Source organism: Salmo salar, chromosome 04 (genome assembly GCF_965601325.2).
Source record: "Salmo salar chromosome 04, fSalSal1, whole genome shotgun sequence".
In the NCBI taxonomy this organism is placed as follows: domain Eukaryota; kingdom Metazoa; phylum Chordata; class Actinopteri; order Salmoniformes; family Salmonidae; genus Salmo; species Salmo salar.
This window is the reverse complement of record NC_138294.1, coordinates 54,828,264-54,854,545: the sequence shown is the minus strand read 5'-3', so window position 1 is coordinate 54,854,545 and position 26,282 is coordinate 54,828,264. Positions and strand designations below refer to the sequence as shown.

At 40.2% G+C, this 26,282-nt stretch overlaps 1 protein-coding gene across 1 annotated transcript in view; it reads left to right on the top strand.

The window, feature by feature from the left end:
- The window catches only part of moes (Moesin), a 32,841-nt gene that overhangs the window by 1,851 nt on the left and 4,708 nt on the right, over positions 1-26,282 (top strand). The window contains 10 exon segments of the mRNA NM_001173823.1: positions 12,277-12,360; positions 16,551-16,646; positions 16,759-17,033; positions 17,139-17,222; positions 23,597-23,743; positions 23,899-23,995; positions 24,699-24,862; positions 25,289-25,419; positions 25,685-25,845; positions 26,187-26,279. Of these exon segments, the coding sequence (NP_001167294.1) occupies positions 12,277-12,360; positions 16,551-16,646; positions 16,759-17,033; positions 17,139-17,222; positions 23,597-23,743; positions 23,899-23,995; positions 24,699-24,862; positions 25,289-25,419; positions 25,685-25,845; positions 26,187-26,279 (1,332 nt within the window).

Here is a 26,282-nt window from a genome sequence, read left to right as displayed (position 1 = left end):
GGCATTTCTGCAACATTATGTATTGCATTATTTACCATAACTTTAAGGTAGTTGATTGTCGCCGAATTGGCACTTTTAGCCATATCAGTCCCCATATCCCAGCAAAACCCAGGCTTTTTTTTCATTTATGTGCAGCCCTTATATTTAGCCTCACACTGAAGTGTTTTACCATTTTCTTTCTAGGACAGCCAGGGTTTTTAATTTTTAATTTTATTTAACCTTTATTTAACTAGGCAAGTCAGTTAAGAACAAATTCTTATTTCGAATGACGGCCTTTCATAAGGCAAAATGCCTCCTGCGGGGATGGGGGCTGGGATTAAAAATACAAATAAATTAAATAAAAATATGGGACAAAACACACATCATGACAAGAGACAACACAACACTACATAAAGAGAGACCTAAGATGACAACATAACTTGGCAGCAACACATGATAACACAACATGGTAGCAACACAACATGGCAGCAGCACAACATGGTACAAACATTGTTGGGCACAGACAACAGCACAAAGGGCAAGAAGGTAGAGACAACAATACATCACACAAAGCAGCCACAGCTGTCAGTAAGAGTGTCCATGACTGAGTCTTTGAATGAAGAGATTGAGATAAGATTGGGTTACTAGTAGAACGCAAAACAATTTGACATAAACAGTTGCAGTTATGGTCTGCCAAAGCAAAAACCTGATAAAATACATTAATATGAATGCTGTAAGTACAGAAATTGTTTGCTCAGAGGGAAATGAATATCCAACTAGTCAGTGACAACTGTGTGGAGTTTGACAGCAACTATGTGAGCTTATTACAGTATTATGACACTATGTCCTGAGATTTCCTATGGTGTTCTATGTAGAAGAACCCCTTACCTTGTAATAATTCTTGTGTAGCTTGTGAGCGTCATAGAGCAAACATGTTACACGTACGTGTTCGTGAGAGTCTCAGCTTTTCATAGATAGCGTAATAGTTTTTTGCTCAAAGACTCAGACATTTTTGTAAAAAAGACACCGCCCCGGGCCCCTTCGGGATCAGCCCTTGTCTCACAAACACCTCTCTATCTCAGCCCCCAATGGATACAGAAGAAAAAGATGAATCCAATTGTACAACCAATAAGTCTGTAGCTCAAACACACAATGTTAAAAATGTTGTTAAAAGTCTTAAATCACGCCCGCACAACGGGTGTGATTCCCATAATATTCCCATAATATTTAATAATTATAGTACTAGATCAAACTTCTTCCTACTATTGAGTAAGACACGAGGAATACCATAAAATAGCCACCAGTGGACCACCCACACCCCACTGTTATCCCACCCCAACCAGTTTACAGTATAAGGTCTCTATGTCTGACAAGTAGTATGGTGCTGCAGCTTGGAGTATTACTTCTTCATCCTATGAAATGTATTTCCTTTGAAACTGGTGTTGTTTTTTTCTCCTGTTAAAAGAGATTAGCCATTGTATTCGCATTAGTGTGAAAGCACCCATTTTTGCCCGCTAGGTGCCGCTGTTCCTGCTACCGCTACATAATTTTATCAATGATGCTGGTCTTTTGTGTTTATTAGATGGAACACAACATTTTCTTTGCGACTTTGGGTAGAAAACAAATAGCTTTTGCTAATGATGAAAATAAATTGTGTAGTCATCCTCACAAGTCAAGCCAGTCCTCCATGAAACCATCACCAGATTCACAGGAAATACATTACATAAGATGAAGACCAATCCTTCAAGCCGTAGCTCTATACTATTTGTTAGACATAGCGAACTGATACTGTATACTGGTTGTTGTGGTGGGTTTGGCATGTGGTGTGGTGTGTCCGGGGTTGGTTTTTGGTAATTTTATTGGCTTCCTCAAGTCTTATTCTTTGTTGAGAATCAGATGTTAGGTACTATATTTGTTTAAGATTACTTAAGAATCCTATAAATTAAAAGGACAATTTGGGTGCAAATAGAGGTGCACTTATATTACATTTTTGGCCGATACCGATATCCCATATTTTCCTTGACAAAAAACCCGATACCGATAACCGATATTTACAATTTTAGCGGCCTTTTAAGCATTCTAGTACAGTTAAATAGTTAACACATGGACACAGCGGTCTAAGGCGCTGCATCTCAGTGCAAGAGGCGTCACTACAGTCCCTGGTTCGAATCCAGGCTGTATCACATCCGGCCGTGATTGGGAGTCCCATAGTGCGGCGCAAAATTGGCCCAGCGTCGTACGGGCCGTCATTGTAAATAAGAATTTGTTCTTAACTGACTTGCCTAGTTAAATAAAGTTTACACACACACACACACACACACACACTGACTAAAAAGTTATTTTGTTGGCATTTACGTATGTCCCCATTACCAGTAAACCATAATCAAAACCTATTTCTTTCACTTACTTGCTGTGCTGTTTCATTGTTCATTTGTTCAGTTGTTTCATTCTCAACAAGGATTTCTATGGAATGCCGTTTGGGTCTTTGCATGTCAAAAAAGATACACGTCAAATAACACTATTTCACGTGTCAAATAACGCAACATCTGTTTCAGCAGCTATAGTTAGCTAGCTAACTATTTAGCTAGGTGTCATCTAAAATAACCCTAGTTTATAAGAGAGTTCTTATTAGATTAATGGTGGTCGGGCCCATCTATGTGAAGCTAGCCACAATAATGATTAGACACAATAGTGGACTTCAAAATAAAAGTATGGCATAATTCTACTATTTGTATTCATTTGCATTACTGTCAATGACATACTTTTACTTGGAAGGCAAACCGTAAATTCCACTGTTGTGCCTAATCCTTATTGTGGCTAGCTTCACAACACATAACCTGGTGCGGTCAAGCCTCACTAGCCAGTTGAAGCTAGCTGGCTGCTTATAACGTTAGCTTTGGGCAACAGAGTTAAGTTGCTGACTAGCTATTTATTTTCATGAACTGAAGTTCAATTTCAATTGGCGAACAACAAGTGGGAACCTAGCTAATACTTACTCACAAGGATTCCTAAATCACTGGTCATTGTTTTCAGGCTGGTTGTATTGGTGCTAGCTAGGTACCAAGCTAAAGCTAGCTACCCCAGAAGTTGCGGTTGAACAAATTATTCTTTATTACCAACAGGGTATTGTAAACACATCGTGGCCGGTGTTTGCTTGTTTGCAGACTTTATTGTACAGCTTTGACAGTGCTACAGTATCTTTTTTGACACGCAAAGACCCAAACGGCGTTCCGTAGTGTGTATGTCGTGAAGCTAATAGCAGTGACGCCATTACTGTGTAACTCCGGTAGGGCAACATCTGAAAAATAGCACACCTGTGTACCGGTGCTCGACCAGTCGGCAAAAGCCAACATCACCCACGACAGAGAATGGTTGATTGTGAAGGACAATATCTTGGCTTTAATGGGTTTTGCCTTTGAGTTGTCTCGCTGAAATGTTGTTACTTTCAAATGACTGCTCGATCCACACAGCAGACATTGTGGGCTAGTTTAGGAATGCTGTGTTGCACGTATAGCGCAACATTTTACGTGGCGTCATTACGTCATGTACCGACGTTATATAGGTATGCACGTCAGCTTTGACATCGGTTTTGCACATCGCGCCATTAAACTAGACATCGGCCAATACCAATGTTGGCATTTTAAATAATATCGGACGATTCCGATATGCACTACCGTGCATCCCTAGGTGCAAATCAATTAGCTTAATTTCTCAGAGATCAAATTATATTTAAATAAAATGCTAATCTTATTTGTCTCTAACTACAGAAACGATTTCAGCACAATCTGAGGTGGTTGGTGTCAAGCCTCTTTCTTGTGCTTTTTGATGTGGAATGACCCTTAATGTTTTTAAGCACTTCTACAGGTCACCCCATGTCAGAAACCAAATTGACTCCTGTCTCGTTAACAGATTACCCAGATAATGTTATAGTACATATGTTATAATATGCTATTTTACATCAAATAAAACATCTTATTACATTCATAAGACCCTTTCATCAATAAAAAGTTACTTGCACTCTGGTTAACTTTCCTTTTGATGTACCTTTAGACTCTATAACTCTACACATCACTAAGAAATGTGTTGGTATTCTGAGGTTGCTTTCCTTCAGAAATATGATATTCTAATCAACAGCCATTTCTACTTCTTACCGTCCATGAAGTGAACTACTATATTGGCTTGAGTATAATTGTGTTAGCTGAAAAGTGTTAGTTCTTCACAAACAACAAGAAACAGAAACAAATGAAGTGGAAAGACCAGTGCTATGTAAGAAAGAGATTAAGCAGCTCTGTAAACGCACATAGCAGAGTTGAGATTAACAATTTGTAATAAACTAAGCCGCAGGCGGTAGAGTGTGTGAAAGGCAGAAATGATGCAAGCCTTTGGGGGGCTTTAGCCCGTAAATGGAGAGTAACTGTGTGGCAGGTCTGAAACTTCTCTCCCTGGCTGCAGAAAACCAACCAGTGAGTTGTATTTTGTTTTTTTGTGTGTTTTTTTGTTGATTTAGATGTAGTTTTGTTTCTAACAAACCTCATGTTTTACATAGGATCTCACCCTTGGTTAGCATAAAGCACTGCATTATTGCTTAGTAGGTGAACAATAATGATTCTGATAATGACCTTATCAATATGTGCTGAAGTAGTTGCTTTTAAGATGTTTGAATACACAGGAGATGGCATTATCTGTGATTCATGAACCTGTTTTGGAAAAAGGATAAGTCATAGTGCAGTGAGTTTAACAAACTTGAATCTAATAGAGACTCACACATTCAACCTGAAAAATATCTACATAATTGAAAATGTATTGATTCTGTAAAACTGACTTTAGTGGTAGTTTAGAACATGTTTGCTCTATGGAGAAGAGAGGTAATAGTTTGAGGCTAACCTAAATCTCAGAATTTCGTGGAATTAGAGTGAGCTTTTAGCTTGTGAATGGTAAAAATTCACCCCAAAACAGATAGAAGTATATGTTACCAAGAATCTAACCACATAGTACTGTATAGGGATTATCCATCAGTTCCTGATTTCCACATATTTAGGATTTTTAAAATCCCATTGAAGTTTATTTGTTTGTATTTCAATCATCATATCAGTGAAATAGTTGGCTTTTTGGCTTTGCCGAATTGAAAAAGACAGATGTCTCGAGGAGATAGAGGAGGCATTCCGAAATGTTGGAAAGAAAATGTTAATTTTTTTCTAGTGATTGGTGTCCCAGTTTATAATAATTTGCTGTCATAAAGTGTGCATACTTTACTGAAATACAGTCTATAGCTAAGGTTTGTTATAGCTTTGTTTTCTGCTCAGTATGATCAAACTCCCTTTACAAGACAGAAAAGGCATTGAATGTTCCGAAGGGCAAAATGGAAACATTAACGTGTATCCTTGGTCCTGTTATGATGAGTGATGTTTTGCTGCTGTTCTAATAATAGTGTGTGAGAAGTTTTCTGAACTCTGGCCATGTGAGACCCACCCTTACCAGGCAGAACTGCACATTCTTAGTTCCTTTTTCACGTGAGAGATGAACTATTTTTACCCAGAAAAGTCACTTCTTAACAATGACTGGCAGCCAAGAACCTGTTGGCCTGAACTACACAATGAAATGATGTCTAATCAGTAGGCTATGTCATGTTAAGCAGTCTGTCTGGTTGGATGGGAAAATAGACAGTATAGTGTATGATTTAAGTGATTCATCAAATCATGAATACAAATCCCTTTTTAACATAGTGAGTGGGACACAATGTAGGTCTTACATGCAATCTACTTTTATCAATGTTTTACTGGATCTTGTAGGGCAATTAACAAAGTTCAAAGAATCACTGAATTTAGATTCAACTCACATTTGTGGTGTGACTCAGTTCATAGTTTATACCGTAAAATAAATGGCTATGGTAATAGATAGTTCTAGGCCCTAACTTGTTTACAAATATGTTATCACTCATGGAATAGCCTTGTATCTTAATCATGGTGAAATATTTCCCAGTGCGCTGCAAATGCACTTAAAGCTTAATTTCACTGGCAAATGTTATGTTCATGTTGCCAAGACATGGTAGAGGAAATTATGAAACATCCTCAGGCTAACCACTCCATAGAAAACTGGGCTCTGACTTTGTCAGAAATACACAGTTGCTTTATTCATCTCTCCCCCTACAAAGTTAGGTAAAACCTTTTATGAGAAATGTGTCCCAGATATTGTTAAATCATACATTTTAAGAAAACAAGGAATTCAAATATGCACTGTTGAAGTAGAGTTGTATTTGTTTGAAAACCAACCATGTCAAGGGTTTGTACTATTCACTTGTAGATGGCTGAATGTGTCTGGGTCCTAGTTAGTTCCTGCTCCTACAGACCTTGGCCCAGTCACAGCTCTACTATACAGCCCTCGTCTGTGTGACGCCGCCAGGCCTCATTCCAGCCAAAGCTTTACCCTCTCCAGCCCTCTGCTCTGTCCCACCGGCCCGCCGGTGATGACAGGAAGTGGCAGGGTGACAAGTGGCCTGACCAGCGAATCGGGGCCTGCTGACACAGAGGGGAAAGAACGTAGCACTAATCAGCCACACAACTGGAAAATAAGGCATGCTGTTGTGGCTCAGCTCAGGCGTACTGTCCCGTCCCCCCACACACTGAAATACAGGCTGGCTGATTGTGCATTTACATTTTTGAGAGGAAAGAGAACGTGGAGCCTTGTCAATATAGCTGTATTAATCACTCTCACAGCATAGGAAATATGTTTAGGGTACACAGCAGGAGAAAGCTTGTATACCATAAAACAGACATAAGACAGGCAGCTTACACACTTTTTTTGCATTCCTTTTATGGGCATACTGGTTATAAGTCTTCTGTGAGTGTTGGGCCATGATGTACAGTGCATTCGGAAAATATTCAGACCCCTTTACTTTTTCCACATTTTGTTACGTTACAGCCTTATTCTAAAGTGGATACAAAAAATCCTCGTCAATTTACACACAATACCCCATAATGTCAAAGCAAAAACAGGTTTTTAGACATTTTTGCTAATATATTACATAAAAAAACATATCTTATTTACGTAAGTATTCAGACCCTTTGCTATGAGACTCGAAATTGAGCTCAGGTGCATCCTGTTTCCATTGATCATCCTTCAGATGTTTCTACAACTTGATTGGAGTCCACCTGTGGTAAATTCAATTGATTGGTCATGACTTGGAAAGGCACCAACCTGTCTATATCAGGTCCCACAGTTGACAGTGCATGTCAGACCAAAAACCAAGCCATGAGGTCGAAGAAATTGTCTGTAGAGCTCCGAGACAGGATTGTGTCGAGGCACAGATCTTGGGGAAGGGGTATCAATAAATGTCTACAGCATTGAAGGTCCCCAAGAACACAGTGGCCTCCATCATTCTTAAATGGGAGAAGCTTGGCACAACCACGACTCTTCCTAGAGCTGGCTGCCCGGCCAAACTGAGTAATCGGGGGAGAAGGGCCTTGGTCAGGGAGGTGACCAAGAACCTGATGGTCACTCTGACAGAGCTCCAGAGTTCCTCTGAGGAGATGGGAGAACCTTCCAGAATGACAACCATCTCTGCAGCACTCCACCAATCAGGCCTTCATGGCAGAGTGGCCAGACAGAAGCCACTCCTCAGTTAAAAGCACATGACAGCCTGCTTGGAGTTTGCCAAAAGGCACCTAAAGGATTCTCAGACCATGAGAAACAAGATTCTCTGGTCTGATGAAACCAAGAATTAACTCTTTGGCCTGAATGCCAAGCGTCACATCTAGAGAGAACCTGGCACCATCCCTATGGTGAAGCATGGTGGTGGCAGCATCATGCTGTGGGGATGTTTCTCAGCGGCAGTGACTGGGAGACTAGTCAGAATCGAGGGAAGATCAACGGGGCAAAGTACAGAGAGATCCTTGATGAAAACTTGCTCCAGAGCGCTCAGGACCTCAGACTGTGGCAAAGGTTCACCTTCCAACAGGACAATGACCCTAAGCATACATCCAAGACAACGCAGGAATGGCTTTGGGACAAGTCTCTGAATGTCCTTGAGTGGCCCAGCAAAAGCCTGGACTTGAAACCGATCGAAAATCTCTGGAGAGACCTGAAAATAGCTGTGCAGCGACGCTCCCCATCCAATCTGACATAGTTAGAGAGGATCTGCAGAGAATAATGGGAGGAACTCCAAAAATACAGGTGTGCCAAGTTTGTAGTGTCATACCCAAGAAGACTCGAGGCTGTAATCGCTGTCAAAGGTGCTACAAAGTACTGAGTAAAGGGTCTGAATATTTACAGTACCAGTCAAAAGTTTGGACACACCTACTCATTCAATAGTTTTTCTTTATTTGTACTATTTTCTACAATAGAATAATATTGAAGACATCAAAACTATGAAATAACACATGGAATCAGTTAAACAAATCAAAATATATTTATTTTTGAGATTCTTCAAAGTAGCCACCCTTTGCCTTGATGACAGCTTTGCACACTCTTTGCATTCTCTCAACCAACTTCATGAGGAATGCTTTTCCAACAGTCTTGAAGGAGTTCCCACATATGCTGAGCACTTGTTGGCTGCTTTTCCTTCACTCTGTGGTCCAACTCATCCCAAACCATCTCATTTGAGTTGAGGTTGGGTGATTGTGGAGTCCAGGTCATCTGATGCAGCACTCCATCACTCTCCTTCTTGGTCAAATAGCCCTTAAACAGCCTGGAGGTGTGTTTTGGGTCATTGTCCTGTTGAAAAACAAATGATAGTCCCACTATGCACAAACCAGGTGGGATGGTGTATCGCTGCAGAATGCTGTGGTAGCCATGCTGGTTAAGTGTGCCTTGAATTCTAAATAAATCACAGACGGTGTCACCAGCAAAGCACCAGATTTCCACCGGTCTAATGTCCATGGTTCGTGTTTCTTGGCCCAAGCAAGCCTCTTCTTATTTTTGGTGTTGTTTAGTAGTGGTTTCTTTGCAGCAATTCGACCTTGAAGGCCTGATTCACGCAGTCTCCTCTGAACAGTTGATGTTGAGATGTGTCTGTTACTTGAACTCTGAAGCATTTATTTGGGCTGCAATCTGAGGTGCAGTTAACTCTAATGAACTTATCCTCTGCAGCAGAGGTAACTCTGGGTCTTTCTTTCTTGTGGCTGTCCTCATGAGCGGCAGTTTCATCATACCGCTTGATGGTTTTTGCGACTGCACTTGAAAAAACTTTAAAAGTTCTTGAAATGTTCCGTATTGACTGACATTCATGTCTTAAAGTGATGATGGACTGTCGTTTCTCGTTGCTTATTTGAGCTGTTCTTGCCTTAATATGGACTTGGTCTTTTACCAAATAGGGCTATCTTCTGTATACCACCCCTACCTTGTCAGAACACAACTGATTGGCTCTAAGCATTAAGGAAATAAATTCCACAAATGAACTTTTAACAAGGCAAACCTGTTAATTGAAATGCATTCCAGGTGACTACCTCATGAACCTCAGTGCTCCTGAGTGGCGCAGCGGTCTAAGGCACTGCATCTCAGTGCAAGAGGCATCACTACAGTCCCTGGTTCGATTCCAGGCTGTATCACATCCGGCCGTGATTGGGAGTCCCGTAGGGCGGTGCAAAATTGGCCCTGCGTCGTCTGGGTTTGGCCGGGGTAGGCCATCATTGTAAATAAGAATTTGTTCTTAATTTAACTGACTTGCCTAGATAAATAAAGGTTCAATAAAAGTTGGTTGAGAGAATGCCAAGTGTGTGCAAAGCTGTCATCAAGGCAAAGCGTGGCAACTTTGAAAAATCTCAAATATAAAATATATTTTGGTTTGTCTAACACTTTTTTGGTTACTACATGATTCCATATGTGTTATTTCGTAGTTTTGCTGATTTCCTTTTTTTTATATATATTTGCAAAAAACATTACTCTGTGGTATTTTGCTTTGCTTTGGGGTATTGTATCATTATGCGGTATTGTATGTAGATTGATGAGGAAAACTTTTTTTAATACATTTTTGAATAAGGCTGTAACGTAACAACATTTTGAAAAAGTCAAAGGTTCTGCACACTTTCCAAATGCATTGTAGTTGTCTGGATCGAGGTATCCATGATGGCTAACTCATCATCAGGTTTTGTATGCCTGCTGTTATATGAATCATTCTAGAAATATGGTCAAATTTGTTCATTTTTTAAATTCCAGTTTTCGTATCATGATTAAGATTACCCAATACTAGTATATGTGTTGAATAACCCAAAGCTAGTATAAGTGTTTTTCTGTTACTTTGCTCATTTATATGACTCTGTAGATAGTCTTTCATCATGTGTTTCAACATTCCAGAGGTAAAAAGTCTTTAAATAGGCTACTATTCCTTATAACGCTTGTGTAATTACAGAAATGGTACAGCTTGCTCTTACAAAAATTATCATATTATTACTGTGTTACTGCACAGGTATTAGAGCAACGTTTTATCATAATCACATATTAGCCTACAGTAAATGTCGAATGAGGGCAGAACCGTGTGATAGAGAGCTATCCTCTTTGCATGCATGTACGTGTGTGTGTGGGTGTTAAAAAAATCTAAAAGAGAAATTGTGCTGGTGTAATCACTGAGCACGAGTGATCTCTTGAGAGGCAGGCAGGCAAGCAGAAATGTGATGAATTACAGGATGCAGTCTCAGTGAGCTCCATGTTGGGTGGCTTGCTCTCGCCTTGCGAGGCCCAGCTACCAGAGGATGTGGTTACTTCCTGTAGTGGAGCAGCTTGGTAGAGAAAGAGAGCTGGGGGAAAACATGTCCCCTTAGTACGCTAAAACCAAAAATGTTTTTCTGCTGAAGCTACTCATTCAGAGAGGTATACTCAGTGGCTAAACTCTTTCATTTGACACAGTGTCAGTATAGTAGCTATATAGAGATTGTTTTTACTTCTGTGTAAAATCTTCTCCCAATAAATTCGGTTCAATGTTCTGTTATCAAATTTCTGTTAGTGGACAAGTTTTAATGCGTCATTAAGAGAAAAGACTGATATATTTTCCCTTTGGTTTCTGTGGAGTCAGTGTGCCTCTTTTTCTAATATAAGCTGATAATACCTCCCTCAGTAGGTTTCCTGACATTATTATTATAACATTTTTGGGGGGTTTGAGGCTGATCAATAATTTTAGTCCCCTTGTGCAATCTCCTCTCTCCCATGCCTTTGAAACATTGTTATTGTCTGCCCCACCCTCCCCTTTCTAGTGAGTAAAGGAGTGTAAATTAACATGCAAAGAGTATTTAATGGAATAGTATGAACATGCAAAAAGTATCTTGAATTAAGACAAATGTTTCATGCTGCTTTGATTAAAGTTGTGGTTGAATATCAGCCTAAATCGTATCAAATCAAATTTATTTATAAAGCCCTTCTTACATCAGCTGATATCTCAAAGTGCTGTATAGAAACCCAGCCTAAAACCCCAAACAGCAAGCAATGCAGGTGTAGAAGCACGGTGGCTAGGAAAAACTCCTAGAAAGGCCAGAACCTAGGAAGAAACCTAGAGAGGAACCAGGCTGAGGGATGGCCAGTCCTCTTCTGGCTGTGCCGAGTGGAGATTATAACAGAACATGGCCAAGATGTTCAAATGTTCATAGATGACCAACAGGGCCACTGTGGCCTCATCCGACGATACACCCGGACAGGGCCAAACAGGCAGGATATAACCCCACCCACTTTGCCAAAGCACAGCCCCCACACCACTAGAGGGATATCTGTATGATCTGTTATGGTTGTATTATGGCTTTTGGTTACCGCCGTCGAAGTGGTATTTGGAACCTAACTGATGTACTATGATGCATTAGCTGCCTGCTCATTAATCTGTTCCACTGTGATATTTTGGACATCATTTATTCTGAAACTATATGTATCCACCCTGCTATAACTGTAAATCTTTCAAGAGTTGTTATAAGTTACTCTGACAAAATGTTTAATCAAAAATAGTTTTTGCGAAGTTAGTGTGCTTATTTTCCTGGCCCTGTATTGTCATGTAGGTCCACTCCTGACCTGCTGTGAAAACCTTAATACCTGGGGTCATAGGCAGGTGATGGTTCATGCTAATGCCTATAAGGCCTATTCCCCATTGATCAATCAAAAAATTACTTTTGTATTTGCATAAATCACTGTAAGGAACTATAACAGTCTCTATAATGTAGATTGATTCTCAAATCAATCTCAAATTCTCAGTCGGAGGCATCAAAATTATAAGCAAATTTGTTGTAAATCAGTTATACCATCACATGTAAAAAGAAACATTTATTTTGACGTAATTCATTGGTTGTCAGTCATTGCGTATTAACTCTATTATTTTGGTTTCCTAAACAGATTAGTGTGCGTGTTACCACAATGGATGCAGAGTTGGAGTTTGCCATCCAGGCCAACACAACGGGAAAGCAACTCTTCGACCAGGTAAGAACATTGCTTGCTCTACTGAAACAAGGCAAATTACATGTTCTTGCTGTGCTTTCATTCATTGCCAATCAGTGTAAATTGCAATCAGGGGAATGGAAGCCCAGTGGTGGGACTGGAGTGGTCTATTTTAAGAGGAACTCTCACTCTCTCACTGTTCCTTTCATTGAGTCAAGCTGTGCTCTATGGCGTAGGCTCTGGTCTCTCTTCAGCTGCAGACAGAATGTTAGTCATAGAATCCACTGGCAGCACAAAGGAACTCCATTTCCAAGACAATAAAGGCACGCTTTGTCCTGTTAACTTTTCATTTGCACTTGCTTTCCATGTGGGCGGAGTAATCTCCCCTGGTGAACATGTGCTCTCTCATTGAAATTACACCATTAGAAATATGCTACATGACCAAAAGTATGTGGACACCTGCTCGTCGAACATCTCATTCCAAAATCATGGGCATTAATATGGTCCCCTCTTTTATTTATTTGTATTTTTTACTTAACCTTTAACTTGGCAAGTCAGTTAAGAACAAATTATTATTTTACAATACAGTACACCCTTTGCAGCTATAACAGTCTCCACTCTTCTGGGAAGGCTTTCCACTAGATGTTGGAACATTGCTGAAGCGACTTGCTTCCGTTCAGCCACGAGAATTAGTGTCACGCCTAGGGTTGCACATTTTGGGGAATATTCAGAGGTGGAATTAATGGGAATATATGGAAGTAACGGGAATATATGGGAATTAATAGGAAATATGCAAATTAATATCAATACCATTTAAATGTAGATGTTCTTTTGCATTGGATATATTTATCATATCATATAGAGACAGAAACATAAACCTTTTACCTTATCATAAGTAGACATAATTGCAAATTAGGAAATCCTTCCAATAGAAATAAAAAAACATTTTAGTTACGAATTAAACTTTAATTAAGTGAGTTGACTCTTCACATGGGATGATTTCACTGAACAACAAAAGAAAGAGAATATTGAATGATCCCCAATGATCCATTGTATCTCCCAAAAACGTCTTCAACGTACATCTGTAAAATGATAGTCTAGAAACTAAGGCTTTGGTTGTCTTCCTCTCATGTCTTCTCCCTGGACCTCTTCAATGTCCACCTCTGGAACATCAGACTCTGAGGCCTCATGTTCACTGTCACTTTCCAACCTTGTTGAGGATGGCTCGTTGTCAGGCTCAAAAAGCCTCAAATTTGCCTGGATGGCCACCATTTTTTCAGCCCTTGTATTGGTCAGCCTGTTGCGTGCTTTGGTGTGTGTGTTCCCAAACAAGGACCAGTTGCGCTCTGAGGCAGCTGATGTTGGTGGGACTTGGAGGATGAATAGAGGCAACAGGAGAAAGAGCCTCAGATCCACAAAGTCGCTTTCACCAGGTGGCTGATGAGATATGTTGGCACGACTGCCATATTGCATCTCCATCCCAAAGCCCTTGCTTGGAAGTGTACTTCTCCAGACTGCCAAGAACCTTGCCCTCATTCAGGTCAAGGTGACGAGACACAGTAGTGATGACACCATAGGCCTTGTTGATTTCTGCACCAGACAGGATGCCCTTGCCAGCATACTTGGGGTCCAACATGTACGCTGCGGCGTGTATGGGCTTCAGGCAGAAGTCTTTTTTATGTATTTCAGAACTGCAGTTTCCTCTGCTTGGGGCAACAGTGGGCAGGGCACTACGGATTTCTTCTCTTACATCTGCAAGCAGATTCTGAACATCAGACAGGATGTCATTGTCTCCCTCAATCCGTGCAATGGCTACTGCTATATGTTTCAGGCTGCTTATCACTCTCTCCCAAAATACATAATCCAGGAAGATCCTCTTGATGGGGCTGTCCATATCGGCAGACTATGATATGGCCATTTCTTGGAAAGACTCCTTCCCCTTCAGTAGACTGTCAAACATTATGACAACACCACCCCAACGGGTGTTGCTGGGCTGCTTCAATGTGGTGCTCTTATTCTTCTCACTTTGCTTGGTGAGGTAGATTGCTGCTATAACTTGATGGCCCTTCACATACATAACCATTTCCTTGGCTCTCTTGTAGAGTATATCCATTGTTTTCAGTGTCATGATGTCCTTGAGGAGCAGATTCAATGCATGAGCAGCACAGCCAATGGGTGTGATGTGAGGGTAGGACTCCTCCACTTTAGACCAAGCAGCTTTCATGTTCGCAGCATTGTCTGTCACCAGTGAAAATACCTTCTGTGGTCCAAGGTCATTGATGACTGCCTTCAGCTCATCTGCAATGTAGAGACCGGTGTGTCTGTTGTCCCTTGTGTCTGTTTTCTTGTAGAATACTGGTTGAGGGGTGGAGATGATGTAATTAATTATTCCTTGCCCACGAACGTAGTGAGTGTTGCAACCGAGGACAGACGATTTTTACGTGCTTCAGCACTCAGCGGTCCCGTTCTGTGAGCTTGTATGGCCTACCACTTCGCAGCTGAGCCATTGTTGCTCCTAGACGTTTCCACTTCACAATAACAGCACTTACAGTTGACCAGGGCAGAAATTTGATGAACTGACCTGTTGGAAAGGTGGCATCCTATGACGGTGCCACGTTTAAAGTCACTAAGCTCTTCAGTAAGGCCATTCTTCTGCCAATGGTTGCCTATGGAGATTGCATGGCTTTGTGCTCAATTTTATAAACCTTCCAGCAACGGATGTGGCTGAAATTGCCAAATCCAATCATTTGAAGGGGTGTCCACATACTTTAGTATATATATATTGTACATCGTGATTCTAAACTGCATTGACTGAGTTTTGGTGATGGTGTGATGTGCAGGCAGTGGTAGTGTGTATAAACATTGTCTTCTTAATGGGAAACATCCCTACCAGGCTGTTTACACAGCCAATGTAAAACACAGCAGATGTGTCTTGAAGGCATTCAGTTGTACAACTGACTAGGTATCCCCCTTTCCCTTTCCTTTCTCCAAGGAATGTAATGCATGGGTGGTTATCAGTCCCTAACCGTCTCAAACTTTTCTGCCATGCCGGTTTGTGTGAGGAGAGGAGAGGTTTTGGTCCCACCAGTTTTACAGTGGCTCTCTCAGACAGAAATATGTCATGGCTATATGGCAGGCCAGCCTGGCCTCAGAGAATGTCTCTATTGTTTTAGCAGAAGGGCCAGACTCTCGAATCACCCCCAAGGCATCCATCACCAATCTTATTATGGCTGTTGTGTCATACCTATTTCACTTCATGCTTATAATCACAGATTTTTTTTGTTTCTCTTACTTTTATTATGAGAGATTTTTAAATGAAGTGTGGACTTTGCTGTCCTGACATATCTGAGTCAGGACGGCCTACAGACCCCTCCCTGTAAGTGGCAGTTGGTGTAGTGGGCAATCTGGGCAGAGGACTAGATGACTCCCTCCACAGCCATTAGATAAGAGTTTCCACTGTATTTTTACTCGGTCTATCAGACAGAGAGCTGTAAGGGGCAGAAATGCTGGAGCACGAAGTTTAACGTGTGACTTAATTCTTATTTCAATCTAGTTTTGATAATACAGACAATGGGTGCCTTTCACTAGTTAGCCTAATGGATCCAAATCTTCTGTTTGTTTGTGTGTGTGTGAGAGAGAGAGACGATCTACTGATATAACAAAAAAAGAGTACCAATGTCTAGGGTAGAACATGAGGAGTTAAGTTATGTTGAGCTTAAACTGTTGTTAACCACGTAGGTCCAAGCAATTACTCTTAGGAAATGGCTGGCAACTGCATTATCCCTCAGGCCAGCATTTAATCATTTATATCCAATTTTGTGAATGAGTTCAGTGTGTTTAAAAATTCAAGCAGTTAGCTTACTATTTTAGCATTGTTGATAGGTTTAGGTTTGAAATGGGTATTTGATTCTGTATTTTTATTTTCATCTGAAAATGAAATCAAGCACGGTATTAATTTTAAAGATAAGTTGAATATCTAAGTACTAAGCTAAGATGCTTCTGTATTCATTTCCTCAGTATAATTTGATATAACTGTATAGAAAGACTAAACTTGAGAGGATTACATCTTTAGATTCTTTTAAATTAATGACTCAACCATCATGCACCATTACCTAAGTTAAAACCTGACCTGAAACAAGAATGTCATGTAACACTGTTTTCACAAACAATTTAACACAGTTAACCCCTGTTAAGAGTTGGGTTACATTTAAAAAAAAATGGTGTGCCCTAAGGTTGTGAAGACAATCGGACTGCGGGAGGTGTGGTTCTTTGGTCTGCAGTACCAGGATACAAAGGGTTTCTCGACATGGCTCAAGCTCAATAAGAAGGTGAGCGCCTCCATTTAAACAAGGATATAGTGAACAAGGCTTCCATGCCACCTTAAGTAAAAGAGAAACTGCTCCTGGCGCCTCCACTCATCTTTATGACCCCTGACCCTAGGTGACAGCCCAGGATGTAAGGAAGGAGAGCCCACTGCTGTTCAAGTTCCGGGCCAAGTTCTTCCCTGAGGATGTGTCAGAGGAGCTGATCCAGGAGGCCACCCAGAGGCTGTTCTTCCTGCAGGTAAAGGAAGGGATCCTCAACGATGACATCTACTGCCCCCCGGAGACGGCTGTGCTGCTGGCCTCCTACGCTGTGCAGGCCAAGTACGCCGATTACAACAAGGACATTCACTTGCCAGGATACCTGTCCAGTGAAAAACTGCTGCCTCAGAGGTGAGGCCTCCACCATCTCTAGAGTCTACATAACACTTTTTGATTGCACCTTCGTACTCTCTCATGTTTTTATGGTGTCATATAATTTTGTCTTTGTGTTTTTAGGGTCCTGGACCAGCACAAGCTCAACAAGGAGCAGTGGGAGGAGAGAATCCAGGTGTGGCATGAGGAACACAAGGGCATGCTCAGGTACTGAATCACACACACACATTACTTACTCACCCCTCCTAGCTCTGTTGTCCCTGGCCTGAGAAACATCTCTATTGGTTTCAATTGAAAGTTGAGTATCTCTGCACAGTAGGACATACCACATCATGGTGAAAATTGCTTAAGCTTCTCTCATAGAGTGAATAGACTTGCACTCTGAGAGCTTGATTATGTGAAAGCATGTGCTGTGATGTTTTGAAGCATCTTGACCATCAACTCCTATTAACAACTATGGCAGCTACCTAGCTGGTAGTCTTCAAATAACTTAACTGCTTGTGTTCCTTCTGTGCTTACTTTGGTGCATTTTTTTAGATGTAAGTGGCATATTTTCTAAACTCTTGAAGGCCCAGTGCAGTCAATAACGTGATATTCCTGTGTTATATGTACAGTATATTTCCACACTATGAGGTTGTGAAAATAATGATAATGCCCTTTTTGTGTAAGAGCTGTTAGAAAAGACCGGCTGAAATTTCAGCCTGTTTTGGTGGGATGGAGTTTTGGCCTGCCTGGTGACATCATAGACCAATAAGAAAGAGTGTTCCAAATCTCTTTACCAATAATAGCTAGATTTCACTTTTTCCCTCCCCACTTAGACCACTCCCAGATTTTGTAAATTATTTTTACCATTTTAATTGAAATCAATCACAGTAATGTACTTAATTGTTACCCGGAAATGATTTGATTGTTACGGTTGTATGGAGAGACGGACCAAGGCGCAGCGTGCTCTGAGTTCCACATCTTTTATTTAATGAAACTCACAAAACAAAAAAGGAAACAAACAACTAACCGTAACGACAGCAGTGCTACATGCACTAACTCAAAACAAGGTCCCACAAAACACAGTGGGGAAATGGCTGCCTAAATATGATCCCCAATCAGAGACAACGATAAACAGCTGCCTCTGATTGGGACCATACCAGGCCAACATAGACATAAAACAACCTAGATAACCCACCCTAGTCACACCCCGACCTAACCTACATAGAGAATAAAAGGCTCTCTATGGTCAGGTCGTGACATTGATATTGAGATCTAAGCGTCTGCATTGGACCTTTAAAAACCCTAAACTAGTGATGGGAAATCAAGGCTTTCTAAACCCTTTTGGGGCTTTCACCAAATTGTAGTGACATTTTATTTTATTACACTGATCTTTTAACACATTATTGACATCTGCTGAACAGGAATAAATGAGTGTTTTTTTTTATGTTTATATAGACTTGTTTTCCCATTGCATCTATCAAAACTTTGTGGATATGGATAGGTGTGAGTGTTGGTAAACTAAATTTAGTTAGAATATGGGGTTTGCATCCCACATTCTACTTACCCTTTTTGCCTCCTGGTACTCTGTTTTCCAAAACTGTGCATCCGTGGTATTATTTAGGATGCTGAAGACAGAAGATGATCATAGGCTACACTAAATAAAACAAATTATTTGAACAACAGTGGGAAGATGGTTCACAGTAAATTCTTTTTTAACTATAGCCAAGATTCAATCTTGTACCTATGCTGATGTCTTATCCCAAATCTCCATCCCTACCTGCTGAGCTACCGTTTAGGTGCTGTAAACTGAAAAATATCTAAGTAAATTGGTAAATAAGGTGTCCAGTAGAGGTTGGTGTTTGAAAGCAATTTTGCATCAAAGAAAGCACCACAGCGAAATCAGTGGAATCTCGCATTTTGCAACACCTGTTTCGAAAAAGCATGTGATCAACCGAAGCTTCGGACGCCATTGATCATGTGGTAATGTTATTTTGAAACTATCCGTCATTGGTATATGCTTCGAAACGAGTAATAAATCAGTAGTGTATCAGTATCATCACGTGGTATTGTTACTTTGATACAAGCATCGCTACATTGTGTCCAATCAGTAGTGCTTTGAAAACGGCATCGGTGCGTCGGAGCTCTGGTATCAATCGTCCAATCACTACTCTAAACTGATAACACTTGTAATGCCCCCTATGTTATGTTCAGAACATTTGATTGTGTATTCATTGGCGTTTAACACATCTTTCACCCCTGAGTCATTCATGCAAAATCGAGGTTTTTCGTGAATCTTTTGTGAAATACCATGAGAGCATTTTACCATAACTTGACATGCACAGTTATTTGTTTGCAAACCACAATTTTTATCATTTTAATCCAATGACATGTTGTGAGCATGTTGAGAAATACAGTTTCATTATCCTACTAGGGGTATTGTTAAGTAGTTGGCTATGGTAAAAACAGAAGGAGTTTGGATGACTGATGAGCTTTCTAAACCTCCCATCCATATAGAAATTAAATATGAAATGAAATTACTCGGGATCGATATTCAATGACTTCGGAAAATATTCAGACCCCTTGACTTTTTTCACATTTTGTTAGGTTACAGCCTGATTGTAAAATTGATTATTTATTTTTTCCCCCCTCAATCTACACACAGTACCCCATAATGACAAAAGAAAAACAGTTTTAGCGATCCCCCCCCCAATTAATTTTTTTGTTGTTGAAATATTACATTTACATAAGTATTCAGACCCTTTACTCTTTACTTTGTTGAAGGACCTTTGTCAGCGATTACAGCCTCGAGTCTTCTTAGGTATGACGATATAATCTTGGCACACCTGTATTTTGGTGTTTCTCACATTCTTCACTGCAGATCCTCTCAAGCTCTGTAAGGTTGAATGGGGAGCATTGCTGCACAGCTATTTTCACATCTCTCCAGAGATGTTTGATCTGGTTTAAGTCCAGGCTCTGGCTGGGCCACTCAACTATATTCAGAGACTTGTCCCAAAGCCTCCCAGTCCCTGCCCCTGCAGTCACCTCCCTGACCAAGGCCCTTCTCCCCCGATTGCTCAGTTTGGCCAGGTGGCCAGCTTTAGGAAGAGTCTTGGTTGTTCCAAAAATCTGCCACTGTGTTCTTCCCCAGGTCTGTTCCTAGACACAATCCTGTCTCAGAGCTCTACGGATAATTCCTTCGACCTCATGGCATGGTTTTTGTTCTGACATGCACTGTCAACTGTGAGACCTTATTTAGACAGGTGTGTGCCTATCCAAATCATTTCCAATCAATTGAATTTACCACAGGTGGACTCCAATCAAGTTGTAGAAACATTTCAAGGATGATCAATGAAAACAGGATGCACCTGAGCTCAATTTCGAGTCTCAGCAAAGGGTCTGAATACCTACAGAAGCAAAAAAAAGTATGTGAACCCTTTGGAAATACCTGGATTTCTGCGTAAACTGGTCATAAAATTTGATCTGATCTTCATCTAGGTCACAACAATAGACAAAGACAGTCTGCTTAAACTAACAACACACAAACAATTATACGTGTTCATGTCTTTATTGAACACACCGTGTAAACATTCACAGTGTAGGGTGGAAAAAGTATGTGAACCCTTGGATTTAATAACTGGTTGACCCTCCTTTGGCAGCAATAACCTCAACCAAACGTTTTCTGTAGTTGCGGATTAGACCTGCACAACGGTCAGGAGAAATTTTGGACCGTTCCTCTTTACAAAACTGTTTCAGTTCAGCAATATTCTTGGGATGTCTGGTGTGAACTGCTCTCTTGAGGTCATGCCACAGCATCTCAATCGGGTTGAGGTCAGGACTCTGACTGGGCCACTCCAGATGGCGTATTTTCTTCTGTTGAAGCCATTCTGTTGTTGATTTACTTCTGTGTTTTGGGTCATCATCCTGTTGCATCACCCAACTTCTGTTGAGCTTCAATTGGCGGACAGATAGTCTAACATTCTCCTGTCAAATGTCTTTATAAACTTGGGAATTCATTTTTCTGTCGATGATAGCAAGCTGTCCAGGCCTTGAGACAGCAAAGCAGCCCCACACCATGCCGCTCCCTCCACCATACTTTACAGTTGGGATAAGGTTTTGATTTTGGTGTGTTGTGCCTTTTTTTTATCCACACATAGTGTTGTGTGTTCCTTCCAAACAACTGAACTGTAGTTTCATCTGTCCACAGAATATTTTGCCAGTAGCGCTGTGGAACATCCAGGTGCACTTTTGCAAACTTCAGATGTGCAGCAATGTTTTTTTTTGGAGAGCAGTGGCTTCTTCCGTGGTGTCCTCCCATGAACACCATTCTTGTTTAGTGTTTTACGTATTGTAGACTCGTCAACAGAAATGTTAGCATTTTCCATAGAATTCTGTAAGTCTTTAGCTGACACTCTAGGATTCTTCTTAACCTCATTGAGCATTCTGCGCTGTGCTCTTGCAGTCATCTTTGCAGGATGGCCACTCCTACGGAGAGTAGCAACAGTGCTGAATTCAGGCTGCATCACATCCAGTCGTGATTGGGAGTCCCATAGGGCGGCGCACAATTGGCCCAGCGTCGTCCGGGTTTGTAAATAAGAATTTGTTCTTAACTGGCTTGCCTAGTTAAATAAAGGTTCAATTAAAAATAAATTAAGTTCAGATCAAATTTTATGACCAATTTATGGAGAAATTCAGGTCATTCCAAAGGGTTCACATTCTTTTTCTTCTCACTGTATATAAATAAGGTATTTCTGTTTTAGTTTTTTAGTTTTTTATAGTTTTATGCAAACATTTCTAAAAACCTGTTTTCGCTTTGTCATTATGGGGTATTGTGTGTAGATTACTGAGGATAAACACTTTTTTTTTGAATAAGGCTGTAATGTAACAAAATGTTGAAAAAGTCAAGGGGTCTGAATACTTTCCGAAGGCACTGTACGTCCATTTTTTTTTAAAACTGGTACCGTTTACCTTCAGACAAGTCCCGTGACACGGGTGCGTCAATAGACTCTTAAGGATTCTGGAACAGTGACTCGAACAAAACTATTTATAAAGTGATATCTGATTAAATGTATGGTGGTGAAGTTGCATACCGCAACCCTGATCCCTGCAGAAACTAAAGAGTGCATTCAAAATCTACTCGGTACACAATTGACAGAGATACTGCATCTTTCATTTCTGTACGACGTTTACCAGTGCGGGCTGTAGTAAAGTGGAGCTGTTTTGCTAAAAGTACATTTTGTCTTATGCCTAATTGTCTTGATGAAGAGAGTTTAGAACACTTTTTATTCAACTGCTACAGAACTAAAGAAATATGGGATCTGATGAGAAGTTTTGATTTTGATGTAGGTGTCTTCGATACTCATATAGATGACAATACTAAAGAATGATGGTGGACAATAATATGCATTGTGAACAATAAGATTTGGAAGACAAGATGCATTGACTATAAAACAACTTTTTGTTCCCTCAAACTCTATTTTTAAACAAATCAACACAGAACTAGGGCGGCAGGTTGCCTAGCGGTTAAGAGCGTTGGGCCAGTAACCGGAAAGTTGCTGGTTCGAATCCCTGAGCCGACATCTGTCGATGTCCCGTTGAGCAAGGAACTTAACTCTAATTGCTCCTGTAAGTTGCTCTGGATAAGAGCATCTGCTAAATTATTTAAATGTACACTAAAAAGAAGAAAGCTGGCCTACAGAAACTTCCATGGACACTATTAAATCTGTAAACCATGTAATGTAATTATGACCGCATGTATTGATGTGAAAGCTAAATTGTATTTATATGAACTAGCCTATTATGATTGTAAAATGTGAAAACTTAAATAAGTGATTTTAAAGATGTATGTTGGTGTAGCATGGTGTTGAATGCTATTTCTGCCCCATGCAACATTGTACAAGATCACCTTTTCTACATGACTTGACAACTGATACAGTATCGCCTTTCTCTCTAACTGATTCATCAATGAAATTCAGATGAGTGGAATATATTGCTATATACAACCATTTATTTCAGCAGTACATTGTACACTACACTATAATTCCAAATGGTAGCACATACAGTGACTCGTTCCACTTTGTCCTATTGAAACACACTGGCTGATGGATAATTATGATGTAGTATTTATAGCCACACCCATATATGATTTGGTTTTACTTTCCAACATAAATTGATGTCAAATTGATAGTTATTTTACAGTGTTCAGCAGTTATCAAACTATGTACATGTACGTAAACTAGGCACTACATCATTTTGGTTCAGTAGTTATCAGTTTTGAACAGTTTGATTAAGTGATAGTTAAATGTATTGTTAACAAATGACAAACAAATTATATCAAAAGTAATGTGAATATTACATTTTGAAAAGCAGATACCTAGATTGAATATGTATGCAAATTGAAAGGGTAATTTGGTGCAGTGAACAAATTACTTTGACTTAGTTTTTTTGTACTCAGTCAATTGAAAATGTACTTCGTTTTTGAAACATCTGTTTTGGTTTTTTGTGCTTACAGTTGTGAAAATGTACCACATACTTGTGAACATTGTACCAGTCATTGAAAAAAAAGAAAGGATTTAATGTAATTTGTAATACTTCCACAGAGAGGATTCAATGATGGAGTACCTGAAGATCGCCCAGGACCTGGAGATGTACGGTGTCAACTACTTCAGCATCAAGAACAAGAAAGGATCAGAGCTGTGGTTAGGAGTAGACGCCCTGGGACTCAACATTTACGAACAAAATGATAAGTGAGTGATTCATGTCGAAATATACACCACAGGGGTACTCACACATATGGGACTGAAATATGTTAAACATATGCTGTACAAACTTAGGTATGGTTGTTTTCTGATTATGACTAAGTGCAAATATCACTGTTTATATGTTATTTTTGCCTCAACAGGATGACACCTAAAATTGGATTCCCATGGAGTGAAATCAGGAATATTTCCTTCAATGACAAGAAATTTGTCATCAAACCCATTGACAAGAAAGCACCAGTATGTAACCACCAATGCCCTCTCTGTACTCATAGTTTATAAGGTTATACAGTATTATACAGTATCTCCTAGGGACAAAAAAGAATTATTGTTGCCATAATTCTTTTTAGAAAGATTACTGGTATGGACTGGTCTCATAGATGAGACATAACATAGTAAACATACATATCGGACACTGTAATTAGTATATGTTACATTTGGTATGGTTACATAAGTTACTTGAGGCAAAAACGAATGTCTAGCAACCCAAAGGTTGCATGTTCGAATCTCATCAAAGACAACTTTAGCATTTTAGCTACTACTTTTTAGCTACTTAGCAACTACTTAGCATGTTAGCTAACCCTACCCCTAATCTTAACCCTTTTAGCTAACCCTAACCTTAACCTAACTCCTACCCCTAACCCCTAGCCTGGAGCTAGCTAATGTTAGCCACCTAGCTAACATTGGCCACAACAAATTGGAATTCTTAACATATACATTTTGCAAATGTATAACATATTGTACGTTTTGGAAATTCGTAACATATTGGACGAATTGCAATTCGTTACATATTATACAAAATTGATGATGGACATCCACAATTTAATACATACCATACGAAACGTAACAATTCATACTAAATGGAGTGTCTGAGATTTATGTATAAAATAATACGAAATGCTCTGAGACCACGTTGGATAGTCAAACATGCTTTCTCTTCTAGGACTTTGTATTCTATGCTCCACGACTGCGTATCAACAAGCGCATCCTGGCACTTTGCATGGGCAACCATGAGCTGTATATGCGTCGCCGCAAACCAGACACCATCGAGGTACAGCAGATGAAGGCCCAGGCCAGAGAGGAGAAGAACCACAAGAAGATGGAGAAGTCAGTGTCGCCACCACCACACACGCAAGCTACTGCTAACATGAGTCTATTTCAAGACATCAGACCTTTGGTTACTCCTGCCTCTGTATTTGTGTCGTCCTTGTACAGGCCCAACAGCAATGCTCAAAAAGAAAGCTGAACATGAAGGGCATTTGTGCATCAATTGATAGTTTCTAACATTAAGATCAGCAGACTGTTGTGGGTGTCAACTGGTGGCCACTGGCCACACATGAGGGTCTTTGTTATGAGAGGATTTTTCTTAAGAAATTCCCTCTAACTTCAGTAGCCATCAGAACAATGACAGATCTATTTAGCTAATGTTTAGGTTGGCCTATTGTCTGATAAAGAAGGCTTGACAATGTTAGGAAGTTGTCCATGTTCCCTCCCTTCTATATCCCTGTTTACTCTATGGCCTCTGTCCACCAGGGCACTGCTGGAGAACGAAAAGAAGAAGAGAGAACTTGCTGAAAAAGAAAAGGAAAAGATTGAAAAGGAGAAGGAGGAGCTTATGGAGAGATTGAAACAGATTGAGGAACAGACAAAAAAAGCTCAGCAAGGTTGGAAATACCCTATTTCTGTAGTATGAAATCTGGGAGTCTTAAGTGTGGTTATTCATGGATTTTTATTGATTGTTGTCTAAATACGCATAAGTTGTGTGTGTTCACCTCATACAATGTAAAGCACTGTAAGGTCTAATTTAACCTTTATTTATGCAAGTTAGTCTTGTTGAGGTAAAACATATTTTGCAAGAGAGATTAATGAAGCCCTAGCTACAGTACACGTAATTCATTCTGTCTATTATCATCATTACTGTGTGTGCAGAGTTGGAGGAGCAGACACGGAGGGCCCTGGAGTTGGAGCAGGAGAGGAAGCGTGCTCAGGAGGAGGCGGAGCGTCTGGAGAAGGAACGCAGGATGGCTGAGGAGGCCAAGACCGCCCTGCTCCAGCAGTCTGAGAACCAGATGAAGAACCAGGAACACTTGGTGAGTTACACACACACCTTAATGAACACACGCAGTGTCAGCACGTAGCATTGTGCTACAAAGTGATGAGCTGAGTAAAGTGATGATTATTAATTACTGTAGTTCATTCATTGGAATATAACTGATCAATTATTATTTGTATTGTATAGAAACATGTATTATCATGATAGTTAATATTATTCTAGAAATTGTGACATGTATGAAAATCATTGTTTAACTTCTAGTTTTCTAACTGTGGTAGTCTTCACATGGTTTGGAAATGAAAATAAGCAAACATCTGTTGAAACTTTCAAATCCAAATTCATCGAAAGAAAGTGAAAATAAAAAAATTGTTTCCACAGGCCACGGAACTGGCTGAGCTGACCTCAAAGATCTCCCTACTGGAGGACGCCAAGCAGAAAAAGGAGGATGAGGCAACGCAGTGGCAACAGAAGGTG